At 42.9% G+C, this 13918-nt stretch overlaps 3 protein-coding genes across 3 annotated transcripts; 1 reads left to right on the top strand and 2 right to left on the bottom strand.

Annotated features, from left to right (window-relative positions):
- Positions 1-644: 644 nt before the first annotated feature.
- On the bottom strand, positions 645-1241 carry H2bc3 (H2B clustered histone 3). Its single transcript, XM_005337046.5, has one exon. It carries the CDS (start codon positions 1202-1204, stop codon positions 824-826), a length of 381 nt encoding a protein of 126 aa, XP_005337103.1. The 5' UTR covers positions 1205-1241; the 3' UTR covers positions 645-823.
- Positions 1242-2566: 1325 nt separating this feature from the next.
- Positions 2567-3056, top strand: LOC120889227 (histone H3). The gene has a single exon (XM_040283657.2). The coding sequence runs from the start codon at positions 2576-2578 to the stop codon at positions 2984-2986; it is 411 nt and encodes a 136-aa protein (XP_040139591.1). The 5' UTR covers positions 2567-2575; the 3' UTR covers positions 2987-3056.
- A 4954-nt stretch (positions 3057-8010) lies between these two features.
- On the bottom strand, positions 8011-9535 carry H1-2 (H1.2 linker histone, cluster member). The gene has a single exon (XM_078020646.1). The coding sequence runs from the start codon at positions 9480-9482 to the stop codon at positions 8844-8846; it is 639 nt and encodes a 212-aa protein (XP_077876772.1). The 5' UTR covers positions 9483-9535; the 3' UTR covers positions 8011-8843.
- Positions 9536-13918: the final 4383 nt, after the last annotated feature.

Genomic DNA, 13918 nt, shown 5'->3' on the forward strand with positions numbered 1-13918 from the left:
CACTCCCGGGCTCCGCTCTTCCCCAACCCCTGTCCCCGGACCCAGGCAGGCTCCTCTGAACTCCTCTCCACCAGCACCCTTCCAGAGTTTCTAGTCATTACTTTGGGAGTCCTGGGTTCTTGGGAAAAGGCCTGGGGAAAAACACTGTGTTCAAAATGGGCCCTCCCAGCCCATTACCAAGGAGCGCCAGATAAGGGCGCGAAATTCAAACCCTTTGTTCCTCTCGGCTCCAGAAAACATCCACGCCCTTTTCTAGGCAAAAGCCAGAACCCGAAGTTTGAGAGGGCACCTGCGGTTCCAAATTTACATAAATTCTAGTTGTTGACAATTATCATGAAACTAAAAATTACTTTCATGGTGCAGAACTGAAGGTATGCTCCATTGAGGAATCTGGCTTCTTGTTACCCCAATGTCTACCACAGAACTTGCAGGAGCAGTTCCAGCTTCAGGAATTAACTTCTGCCTCCAGCCTGCGCGACCCCCACCGCCTCCGCCTCCGGATCCCCAGTAATTCCGTACTTCCCAATCCCTTACCCGCTTCACGGTCCAGTAGGAAAGTTACTCTCTCCTTCAGAAATGAGTTGGGTCAGAGAGAAATAGTTGGAAGAGCAGCCTAAGGCTGACCCAGCGACAACTAGCGGTAATTACAATAACGATGTGCTTTATTGGGAGTGACAGACCGAGGGAAACCTCAGCTGTAAATTGGTAACAAACACCAACTTCTAAGTTTTCCTCACTTCTGCTAGAAAGTGGCAGAACTTTCTTTCAACAAAGTGGGTGGCTCTGAAAAGAGCCGTTTGATGACAAGGGCCTGCACAGGGACTCACTTGGAACTAGTATATTTGGTGACCGCCTTGGTGCCTTCCGACACGGCGTGCTTGGCCAGCTCCCCGGGCAGCAGCAGGCGCACCGCCGTCTGGATCTCCCGGGACGTGATGGTCGAGCGCTTGTTGTAGTGCGCCAGGCGCGAGGCCTCGCCCGCGATGCGCTCGAAGATGTCGTTCACGAACGAGTTCATGATGCCCATGGCCTTGGACGAGATGCCGGTGTCGGGGTGCACCTGCTTGAGCACCTTGTATACATAGATGGAGTAACTTTCCTTGCGGCTGCGCTTGCGCTTCTTGCCATCCTTCTTCTGTGCCTTAGTAATGGCTTTCTTGGAGCCCTTCTTCGGGGCCGGAGCCGACTTTGAGGGCTCAGGCATAGCCGTCCTTAACAACTGTCCAAGTAGATATTTCTACTTTCCACAAGAAAGTAAGCAAGAGGAACAGGCTTGAGCAGGTTTATTTATAGCGCTGTAATGCAAATGAGGGTATTAAAGTTTCCACTTCTGATTGGATTCTGAAAGCACGGGGCGGGGTTATGCAAATAAAATTCTCTCTTTCTATTGGCTAGAAACGCAACATATTTTGACCAATAGGATGGCTCATTTTCACAGCACAGTCCGTTGATTTTTTTCACGCTGCAACGCTCCTGCTTCCTTTATTTCGGAATTTTCTTTCTTTCTTTTTTTTTTTTTTTTTTAACACATTGCTGTATCTGGATACAGCGAACAAGGAGGTAAAACTGGTGCCTAGGCCAAGACGCGCTCTTCCGCACTGGGCTACAGTTCCCCATTGGCCGAGTCCACTGCCCGCTTCGCAAAGGAAAATACGCGGAGAGTGTTGGGCCAGAACGTGGGTCTACCTGGCTGTGCTATTCAGTAACTGCCAAGATCCTGGAGCTGGTGGACGACGCGCCACCTACCTTTCCTTCTTCGTTTGGGCCAACATTCACGCAGTGCTGCTATCCAAGAAGACTTGAGAGCCACAAATATGAGGGAAACTGCAACCCGCAGCACACTAGAGAACTAAATTCATTTTCTCCAAGTTTTATACAGAGCGATCTGTGTCAACAAGATCTGATTACTAGGGTTATGCCACAAATGTTCTTAATCCCATCGTAATGTCTTAGCAACTAATGTATATTCCTAAAACAGTAATGTTTAAAAACAAAGTTCCAGGAAAACATGATATGTACAAGAAATCTTATTACAAAACAACAATGTTCCTTAAAAGGCAAGCGGGAATATCACTTAGACTCAGAAAAAAGGATAAGAAAATTTGCTCCTAGCTAATAATAAAGCAGCACGAGTTTTCCCTAAATCCACTTAAGCCAAATATCTCTTTCCCAAACCGAAATCGGAACACTTGTTGTGGTCCACAGTGACTGGTTATGCATTCGCAACCGTAACCTGCGAATACAAATTAATTAGTCTCGGTTCCCAGTGAGACTGATTCAGCTTAACATGATGTTCAAATTATTCATTATGCAAACAGTATTTAGAGGCCGGATGACTTATGGCTTCTGAACCTTTATGTCCACAGATCATTGAGACCAAAACAAAAGTCAGACAGGGGAACAATTTATCCAATCAGATTCTCTTCTGATCAACCAATCACCTAGGTCACTCTCCAACCAATGATTATATTGCGCGGGACTATTTAAAAGTTCAAAGGCCAATCAGAATGATTTCAACTATATTTAAGGACAATTTCAAGTAGTTTTTTACACTTTCTGACGTGTAGTCTCCTAGATGGCTCGTACGAAGCAGACAGCCCGTAAGTCCACCGGCGGCAAGGCGCCGCGCAAGCAGCTGGCCACCAAGGCCGCCCGCAAGAGCGCCCCGGCCACTGGCGGCGTCAAGAAGCCTCACCGCTACCGGCCGGGCACCGTGGCGCTGCGCGAGATCCGCCGCTACCAGAAGTCCACCGAGCTGCTGATCCGCAAGCTGCCGTTCCAGCGGCTGGTGCGCGAGATCGCGCAGGACTTCAAGACCGACCTGCGCTTCCAGAGCTCGGCCGTCATGGCGCTGCAGGAGGCCAGCGAGGCCTACCTGGTGGGGCTGTTCGAGGACACCAACCTGTGCGCCATCCACGCCAAGCGCGTCACCATCATGCCCAAGGACATCCAGCTGGCGCGCCGCATCCGCGGGGAGAGGGCGTAAATCCATTCTGTTAACAAAGGCTCTTTTAAGAGCCACCTAAAAACTCAACTTTAAAAGTGTCCGCAACATACGTAATGGTCTCTATTCTGTACATAGGTAGGTAAACGCTTCCTACTTTTCCTTGGTTTTACAGAACAGGTTCCTATACTTTCCTATGCCAAGGTTGTTTGGCAAGCAAGACTAGGAGGTATTTGTGGATTTGCACTGGTCCTTTACCAAGATTTTGAGATTAACCATCTTGATAGCTTTTTTTTCCTTTTGATAGGATCATTGCAATTTTTTACTTTTCAAAAACGTAATATTGTGTAAGAATTTAAGGCTGCTTTCAAAATTGATTTTCTTTTGGGGGATGAGATGTGAGTTGAACAATTTTGAAAGACTTCAGACTTGTTTCTGGCTCTATCAAATCTTGATTTACTCTGTTGTAACTTTCAGTGCTGGTTACTATAAACACTGGAAAGTCACAAGATGACATTTAGTCAGTGCTCACAGTAAGGAGTAGGTATTTTCCTTACAGCCATAGGAAATGGTTTACACAGGAATCTTAGGATTGACTAGCAACCATTGAACTACATGTGAGTGACAGCAGATCACACTCATCAGTATTCCAACACAATCAGACAAATGCAGATTGTAATTGAAGGGAAGCTCTAATGCAAACGAGGTCTTAAACAGTTATGATTGGAAAAAAAAAACAAAACATTTACTCCACTGTGCAACTAAACTAGAGCAAAATGAGTACATTCCTAGAGCCCAACTCAAGGCCTTTTTGAGTGTTTTTGGATTCAGGGTGAATGTCTGCACTGGTTGTTTCAAATCCTACCTGGCCTTCCTTGGCATCTTCATTATGCTAATATACACCTGTAGAAGTATTCTGGATTGGAATACTTTGGTGTGGCATGACTCTCAGGCATCTGAGATGCAGCCCTGGCTTAGTCTGATATTTGGATGGTAGTGCCATTCTCAGTTACCAAGATACAACTTATCCTTGTAGGTTGTAATGCTGACTTTAAGCAAATTGAAAACTTTTAGTAACTAAAGTGCTCTGGTTCAACTTTACAAGGTTTTATAAATCCATTCAGTACTGAATATCATCTTACTTTAAAGAGGTACTCATGGAAGAAAGTGACAATAAAACAATGGATTCACTAGAGTCAGTCTATTTTTTCATGGGTTTAGTAATATGTGGAGCTATTGGCCTGAATTATGCACGATTCTTACTATAGCATTTCCAGGCAATATTCCATGTCTCCCATTTTATAGAAAATGAATTTAAAGCTAAGAGATTTAGCTAAATTGGCCAAATTAACATTTCTAGCAGAAATAACTTCCAGCATGTCTCCCACCAAACCCATACTCTTAGTATCTTTTTATCAACAAATTTGCCCCCAAATTTCAATGACCTAGCACCAAAAATATTTAACTGAATATTTTCAATTACTTATTGAAATAATATTTTATTAGTTTTCATTTGTTTTTCACTTTAATGTGGCATTAGAAAATTTTTAGATCCATGTGGATTATATTTCTGAGCAATATTGCTAGTATATAGAAGTTATACTGACTCACAGATAACTAACTAGTTTTAATCCTTAAATTTACCAAGTCTCCATTCTTCATCACTAAAATGGGAGAATAATGGTACCTACCTCAAAGTGCTGAAACAAGGGCATTTCTGCAAACAAAGGTAATCAGCAAAGTGCATGGCATGCTGTGAGTGCACTACAAAAGCCAGTTCCCAGGACCTTGGCACTGCTTCCTTAATCACTGTTCCCTTAAGTCCTCTAAGGATCTAGTCCTTTCATGGCCATGTTCAGATTTCAACCACAAACAAACCCACTTTCTACATTTCCTCAGGGCACATAGCTCAAAAACCTAGAGCTTTACCCATTGGGAGTAATAGGAAATTTACTTTTTCAGCCATGAAATCACTATGCAAGAAAGTTTGGAATAATGCATTGCAAGTAGCCTGTAACTAACATCTGTTATTTATTCTTCTATTATACATAGACAATTTCTTGAATTTTCATGGTTGAGATGGTCAGCAGCTTAGTTTATGAAACATTTATTGTCATTTTGGCATGATTATCAGTGTTTGGGAGAATTACTTGAATATATTATTGCCGCTTGCCAATATTTTATAAAACTAGATGAAAAACTGAAATGATAATATTAATGACAAATATGGATTTTGAAGAGGATCAGAATGTCACCCCCAAAATATGCCATAATGTCACAAGTATTACTTTGAGCTGAAAGAAATTGAAAATCAACATATGCAGGAAGCATTCTGTTTTCTCCCTACCTAACTAAAATTAGGTAGGTCATAAGTTCCACACTGTGAAGATCGCATTAATGTTCCTTGTAAAGTTGTTCCCTGCTCCGATGCCTGGAACAGGAGAGCAACCTGTATTACTTCAAGTAAAGAGGTGGTACTGAGAGGAGTCTGGAAGAATAAATCTTCCTAAAGAAGCACTTATCTTCCTTTAGTTTTGCCCATATATTTCTTATTCATCTTCCCCAAAAGTATCCCTGCCTTGAAGACCAAGTTTCCTTTCCTTTGCTACAATGTTATATACATTCCATTGTCTGCTTTCTTTTCCTTTTTATGAACTCTGTGCAAGTAAAATACTATTAAAATTATATAGATTTTTTTTATTCTCCTGTTAATCTATCCTTTGTCAGATAAATTTGCTGGTCCTCAATTACTGAACCTAACAGGGTAGAGGAAAAGCTGTCCTCCATGACTGTTTCATCAACTAAATCAAAAGACCAGGATTTTTTCTTAGAATGACCAATTTTAAGATTCAAAGAGTGGTTCATTAGAACTTATCCAGACAACAATGTGAAAAACTGCAAGGGAATGAACAAAACTAAAGAACATGGACAAGTTGAGGAAATACATTACTGAAGACTGTAAAGGCAGGTCTTTATAAAATTTTAGCTCACTATAGTACAAGGAATATTACGTTTGAAAGGATATCTTTGATGTATGGAAATAATTTTAAAGGGAATATTCAGTATTAAAATCATTTGTAAGTATATAAAATCAAATATATTGATATCCCAAAAAACATTGAAGGAAAAATATAAAATCACTTTTTTTGCTTGGGTTGATTCCTGCCCTATTTCTTGGAGGAGGTGCCAAAGTCAAGTAAATTGGTAATTTCAAATAAAGAAGAAAGGGGCACAGAAATGAATACCCTAAACATCCTGAATATATGGTGGGCATATTTGGAATATCTTAATTAAGTGTCCAGGTTGTTGTTAACCTGATTCAAATTGAAAGTGAGGTGGCCCCAGGCAAAAGTTCAGATGGCCTAAAGAACCCAGGGCACAGCTCTCACCCATGCCTTTCTGGATGGGTTCCTCTATTCTACAAATTTTGCCCTAAGGATACCTTGTTTTTTCTTTGTATTATCCAGGAAGCCACCTGCTATGCCCTGACATCAGGTCATCTCTGCTTCTATAACTCAATTCCAGTTTTTGAATAAGTTTTGATTGGCTCAAACTGGTTCAATGGCCTCTACCAACTACTGTTGTTTAAGGTCAGATAATCTATCCTCAAGTTTTTAGTAAACATGAGATATATTTAAAAAAATATATTATTTGAACCAAAGATGAGACCACAGTAGGCCAGGATAAAACCAGAGAGCATTCTAGAGTTGCACTGTTCATATGTCCACAAGGCACAGAAGGCTGAGCCCTGGAAATGGGCTTCTGTGAACTGTGTTGTAAATGTAAAATACACATGAGATTTTAAAGAGGGGGGAGGGGTGCAATGTAGAATATCTCATATTTGTATTTTTTGTTGCATGATAATGTTTTGGATATGTTGAGGTAAATTAAGAATATAATTAAAATTGTTGTTTTGAGTTTTTTTTTTTTTTAGTTGCTTCTAGGAGGTTTAAAATTATTGTGTGGCTGACACTTATATTAACCTTATTTAGCAATGGATAAAACTGATCTACAAATTGTTAATTCACTTGTGCATCAATTTCAATAACCAAGTGGCTTCAGTGTACACTTTGAGATACTCTTAAAAAAACTAAAATATTATAGGGTGCTATTTTGAACAGCAAGAAAGAAAATAAATATCAAAGGCAATAAGATGGAGAAAATTTTAAATTGAGTAGAAAACAAAAATACTTGGACAGAAAAACAAGAAATTTCTTGCATAATAAAACTGCCTGGGGCCTGGGTATGCTTGTAATCCCACCAAATGAAGAGGCTGAGGTGGGAGAACCACAGGTTCCAAGCCAGCATTATTAACTGAGCTAGACCCTCATCAACTTGAGGAGACCCTGTCTCAAAACAGAAAAAAAAAAAAAAAAAGATGTAGCTTAGTGGTAAAATGACCATGGGTTCAATTCGACAGTACAAAACGAACAAATTCCCAAAACCTTCATATCTATAAATTAATAATTTATAATTTTAGCACAATACCAGTAAAACTTTTTGAGTGACTGGGTGCGGGGTGATGGAGTTGGAGAGCATCTTAAAGGACACACGTAAAAACAAAATAAGCCAAAAATAAATAAACAATTCTAAAAAAAATAAGCAATGAAAGTCCTATTAAAGTCACAGTATCTCAATATTATTTGAGTACCTATGTTTTAGGTATTGTTGGCATTGAAGATAGTGCTGAGAGCACTTAAAACAATGATCCTAACCTCAGAATTGACCATAAAGAACAAAGGAACTAAATATAATCCGGAAATTTAGCCCACATATCTGTGGAATTTGGCATTTGGTAAAGGGGATTTACTTAACAGTAAGTCACTCCTGTTACTGTAAAATTGACAATACAAACTTACTGGAGAACCAGTGGGAGACCTTTCTTGCATCCCTCCCTTCCAGGTGATAAACTCCCCCCGTGAGTTAACTCACAGTGGATTCACCTAGTGGAAATGGTGGAAAAACAGCAGCAGGTCTCCCGAGGCCCCAGTGCTACACGAAAAAGCAGGAGCCAGCGTATCTGTTCCCAAGGGAAAGGCCGCTTAGGGAAGGACCAAGACCGCTCATGAAAGTTAAAGGCTTTATTAGGTAGAAACATGCGTCCCATCGTACACACCGGACAGTTGACAAGTAGAAAATCTGGACGAAACCAAAAAGCCTTTCAAAGCAAGTTTGATTATAGTTCGTCTGAAACTGCGGATCCGCCGGACAAAATGGCCAAGTTGTTTTCAAAGCCCGCACCACCACACCCATCCGGACCAGGGCGGGAGGGACGACGACCTCGGAGCAGCCTGGGCGGGACCGGAGGCGGCTGCGCCCTCCGAAGGCCTCCGAGCAGGGGAAGCAGGCAGAGGCGCACCCACCCTCCGCCAGGTCCGGTGCCACCAAGTCCCCAGTAAACGCCGCCGGGCTCCAGGCAAGGAACGCGCCGCTCGACCCGGGCGGTGCGCGGAGAGGGAACCCCCTACCCTACGGAAAGCCGGAAGGCTCGGGCGCCGCCAATGCAGGATGCGGGCGCGGGCGGGCCAACCCAGAGCAGCGCGGGACTTTCGAACCGCGGGGCACTCCAATCCCGGGCGACCGTAAACACGGGCTCGTCCCCTTCGCGGTCGCAGGGCTGCTCCGCCCTGGGGCGGGGCTGGCGGCTGTCCCGGGTGCTTCTGCGCCGAGAAACGACCCTGGACCGCAGGCCAGGCCAGGAGCCCCGCAGACGGCCGCCGGGGGCGGCTCCCGCGGCCCACCAACTGCCAAGCCCGTGGGAAGAAGGCCCGACGCGGTCCGGACACACGCGAGTCCGGGCGTCGAGGGGATAAGGACGCTACAGCGTCGAGCTCTTTTTTTGAGATCGGTGGTGGCTCTGAAAAGAGCCTTTTGGGTTCGAGAGGGAGATCATGACGCTCTACTTCTTCCGGGGAGCCGCCTTCTTGGGCTTGGCAACCTTGGGCTTGGCGGCCTTGGGCTTCACGGCCTTGGAAGCGCTCTTGGCCTTCTTGGGCTTGGCCACCTTGGCCTTCTTAGGACTCTTGGCCACCTTCTTGGCCCCTGCAGCTGCAGCTGGCTTCTTGGCCTTTTTCGGGGTCTTCTTCGCGGCCTTCTTAGGGGTAGCTGCGCCCGTCGCCTTCTTGGGCTTCTTGGCCGCGCCGGCGGGCTTCTTAGCCTTGGCCGCTCCTGCCTTCTTGGCCTTGGGCTTGGCTTCCCCGGAGGCCGCCTTCTTGTTGAGCTTGAAGGAGCCGGAGGCGCCAGTGCCCTTGGTCTGCACCAGGGTGCCCTTGCTCACCAGGCTCTTGAGGACCAGCTTGAGGCGGCTGTTGTTCTTCTCCACGTCGTAGCCACCAGCTGCCAGCGCCTTCTTGAGCGCGGCCAGGGACACGCCGCTGCGCTCCTTGGAGGCGGCCACGGCCTTGGTGATGAGCTCGGACACCGGGGGCCCGGACGCCTTGCGGCGCGCCCCCGCAGGCTTCTTAGCAGCCTTCTTCTTCACGGGGGTCTTCTCCGCCGGGGGCGCGGCGGCAGGAGCTGCGGGAGCGGTCTCCGACATGCTGAGGGCCTGGGACTCGGGTGCGAGTAACAGTGCGCCGATGCAGCGCCGCGCCGCGCCGCCGTATATATAGAGCGCAGGCGCGCGCTGATTGGTGCGCCGGGCGCCCGCGGCTGGCAGGCTCGAAACAGCCGCGCTGCGCCCTAGTTGTGTTTGTTCCACCTCACAAAAAGGAAAAAATATCAAAATACCCCGCACCAAATCTCTCGGACTTGATCAGGAAAGGATCCTAGAAGCCTCAGGCTTTCTGATCTCCAGCTGTTTTTTCTACAGACCCAAAGACAACGCGTCTAAGCGCCCCCAACTCCCCCAACTCCAAAGGAAGTCCAGGGCACTCAGAGATCACTTTCTGTTTTTCTTCTAAATTACCTGGTCGCTCTTTTATCCCTGAAAGTTCTTCTTCTCAGGGATGATTGAGCACATGCTTCCCTTATTTGGGGAACAAAAATGAAATGATTTCCACCTAGATTTTCACGATAATTTTGTTTCTTCGCAAGGGAAGTAACACAGGTGCTCTGTGAATTCTGCATACAGACCCAGGGTAACTGGGACTAGGACATGGGTTTCCTGAGCCGGTCCAGAGTAGCTCGGGCAGGGTGGGATGGGGTCCATAAACTCTGGGGGGGGGGGGGGGGTCCTGAGTGGTGAGAGGATAGGGGCTTAAATCTTTGACTTAAGGACGGTGAAACTACCAAATCCCTCTTTTCATAGATGGGGGCGGGGCACTCTTTTCTCTTCTCCAAAGGCAAGAAATTGGGCTGTTTAAAAAGCTCTCCACTTCCCCTCTGAGTTGTGCAAAGCAGGGGGTCTGGCCCTCAAGAATAGAGATAATACCAAAGGAAAGGAGGCCCTTAAGGCCGCAAAGAACCCCCACAGACTTAGAGACATTGAGATGATGTTCTCAAAGAAAACAAGCATTTATTTATATATTTATTTCCTTTGCTGCATTACAGGGATTAATTTCAGCCCATGAAAAATGAGGTTACTTCCAGTATAAATATCTTATTCATGATTCAGAAGAACTCTCTATAGTCAGAAACTATAAGATACAATTAACTTTAATAAAACACACTTTTGACTTAGGTGAATTGTTGATTTAAAGTAAAAAAAAAAAGATAGCAAAATTTTAATCAGAAAGAAAAAGTATCAGAATATATAAATTATTATACCTTCTGTTGTTGGTGAGTTCACTATCACCTCCCAACACTCCCTCTAAAACTGGCCAGTTTTAGTTTTATTTTAAAGTTTGCTTTGCTAGTTTAAGCAAAGCATATTTCACCTTTTGCCTCCAAGTGACATCAATTTTTAACCTCGAGATAACAGGCAAAATAAACTTTCTGATTATATGTTTAAAATAACTGTGAATTTACACTTGAGGACAAAAGGTAGCATTACTATTCACCAGAAATTCCTGTTTAATCAAATGACTACATGAAAATATGTGTTAAAGATGTCACCCTTAGATTGTGGTAAAGTCAAAGGGGTCATACAAATTGAATTCAGTGACATGTGAAAAACAAAACATGTTTTTTAAGCAAAAAATGACCAGTGGTATCATTGAATTACATTTGCTTAACATTGGCAGTGTCTGCTACTTCTACTACTGCTCCTGTCCTCTGGGAATTAACAGCCTAATGAGATTAGGGATGGATGAAGGGCAGCAGTAGAAAACCACTTTAGCCTGAAAGTCTTGAAAGTGTACCAACAATTGAAGTACCTTTATCATACTCATATACTAGCCACATCCCAAGTGTCCAGTGACCACGTGTGTGGCTAGTAATTACCATGTTGGACAATAAGTACAGCTGGAGGTGAAGCTAACCTTGATTTTAGGATCTAGTTTTGATTGGGCTCACAATATGTAAAATTTGATGTTTACTTTTAGACAATTACTAAATTAATAATGTTTTGTCCAGTAGAGATGCAAATGCCAAAAGGCTGTCAAGGAGCTGGGGAGAGAAAACCAACAGCAAGATACACTCAAAGGATAGTGCGAGTAGTTGGGACAGGTGGAAGGAACAGGGCTGATGCTGGCTTTTCTTTCACTTTCTTCTTTCCAGCATGCCAGAGCAGGATCCTGTCGGCCTTTGAAGGTAGTTAACTGACATTAATAGATTCTGTGAGAGCCACAACTTTGAGTGATTAAAACCTGCTTTTCCTAACACATCATGGGAGGAGGCTAATAACAGCTGCCTGCCTTGGGATGGTGCTGCAATCTACCATGAGACAGAGAATATGGGAGGCTCAAGAAAAATATTCAGGGAGGGTTATTAGGAGCCCAAATAAATTGTAAATGTGCTGGTCTATTCCCTTGCTTTAGTTTTACAAAGCATGGTTATAGATAACGGCAAAATTTTCCTGTTTTATTTTCAGTCTTTGCAGGCATGTGGGCAACAATTAGGATTGAACTTGACCAGAAGTGTTTTCACCACCAGCCTATGAGCACCTGAAGGGCAAAGAAAACTACTTCATTTTAACTCCATGGCCCACCCTCCAAATGTACTGGGGAAAATGACAGATAACACAGTGGTAAAGCACTTAATAAATACATAGAAAGTATTACAAAAGGAAAAATACATTGCAAAGTGTAGTTACCTAACATTTTGAAATTGCCATTGGAACTATGTGACATGGGAAACAAAATCATCACTAGCCACCTTATGCTTCAATTTTTTTCCAAGTCAAATCTACCCTCAAAAGATAAGGATTTGTCAACCATGAGAATATACATTTTTATACCCTCTCAATCTAGGCCTAAAATGAGGTCGATTATATGGCACAAGATGCAAACATAACACATATAATATATAACATTTATATAAGATACACATATAATATATAAACAATAACCTAAATCAAAGTACATAATTTCATATAATGATTATCTTGCAGAAAACATGGACATATATATATTGCAAGATTTGTTAGGACAATATTATTTTAACCGTGTCCATTGGTCTGCCGTGCATTAGCATTTCACATACTGAGTGAACTCTTGTTTAAGCACAGCATACCAAGAGTGAATAGAAGTCAAGATCAACCAAGTATTTCTCTCCTTTCAAGGATGCATGCCTGAAGGGACTGGCACAGACAAGCATTAACCATCCTACAGTGTGATGGGGGAAAACACAGCCATTGAGAACAGAAGAGTAAGAAAGCAAAAATGTCAATGTACCGGTTAAACATTTTCTTTCTAATATTTTCCAATCCAGTTGGGAAAATAAGATACAGAAGCATAGTTTAGACGAGTGATTCTCAAAGGAGCTCTGGGGTACATGTCCATGATCCTGGCAAGTATAGAGGCTGAGGCAGAAGGATTGAAAGTTCAAGGATAACCTCAGAAACTTAGTGAGTGCCTGTCTCAAAATTTAGAAAAATGTTAAAAAGGGCTGAGGATGCAGTTCAGTGTTAAAACACCCCTTCATTTAATCCTCAGTACAAAATTTTTTAAAGATCATGATTCTCAAAGTTTTAAATGTCAAATCCCCTAAAAATTGGCAAGGCCTCTGAAAATATTTATTTACATATGTTATATGTATGATATCCACTACTTCATGTGTTGAAAGTCTACATAAGTAAAATGGCAATAATACTGCTACCTGTTTCACAGGTTGTAATGAAAATTAGTGAGCTAATAATTACATAGTTCCTAGAACAGTTAGTACCTAGCATATTTTAAGTATAAGTACATACATAGAAAATAAAGCAAAATTATTTTAAAATATTGTACACAGACTCTTGTATACAACTAATGGCACATTTCTGTATGTAATACTAATAAAGATAAATTCTTTTAACACTTTCCCTTGCACCAGGCATTATATGCAAATGTTTTCACTTCAGTTACCTACATCCTACATGACAGCTACCATTTACAGTCACCGCCACGGTCACCAATAAAGAAATGGGGATTGAGAGACTTCTCTGAGACATCGCTGCAGACTGACTATGGTTGAGATACCCTACACACACATCCATACACACCCATACACACAAATGTGTTAAAATACTAAGTGAACCAAAGACTTACTGGATAAGACTTGTATTTCTATTTATGCAGTGAATAAAATTAAAATACACCACTTATTTTGTTAGACTATTAACTTCTTGCTAATCTATTTAGTACATTTTCGGTGGAGGTATTTTCACCCCTGCAGATATAACCTGGGTGGACTTCACATCTTCCCTCTCACAATCCCAGGCATTTACAATGTGAACGCTGTTTGTTCTGCTGGACACTAGATGGCGGTGCAGAGCAGGAGTGTGTGTTTAGACTAGTTGGATTTCTCCTGACTTTAGATAATTATTCCTCTCCAGCTATAGCTATGCCCTTAGTTTTCCATTCTTTTCAGTGCACAGACATTATCCCCAATTGACAGTAATTCTGAGTCACTGGGAAGTCTTGAAGCCACAGTGATTCCACAAGCAGGAAAGAA

The sequence above is a fragment of the Ictidomys tridecemlineatus genome, chromosome 8 (genome assembly GCF_052094955.1).
Source record: "Ictidomys tridecemlineatus isolate mIctTri1 chromosome 8, mIctTri1.hap1, whole genome shotgun sequence".
Taxonomy (NCBI): Eukaryota; Metazoa; Chordata; class Mammalia; order Rodentia; family Sciuridae; genus Ictidomys; species Ictidomys tridecemlineatus.

Bases quoted from the DNA above. Each gene is read 5' to 3' on its own strand.
- H2bc3 (XM_005337046.5), bottom strand. From the start codon at position 1,204: ATGCCTGAGCCCTCAAAGTCGGCTCCGGCCCCGAAGAAGGGCTCCAAG.
- LOC120889227 (XM_040283657.2), top strand. From the start codon at position 2,576: ATGGCTCGTACGAAGCAGACAGCCCGTAAGTCCACCGGCGGCAAGGCG.
- H1-2 (XM_078020646.1), bottom strand. From the start codon at position 9,482: ATGTCGGAGACCGCTCCCGCAGCTCCTGCCGCCGCGCCCCCGGCGGAG.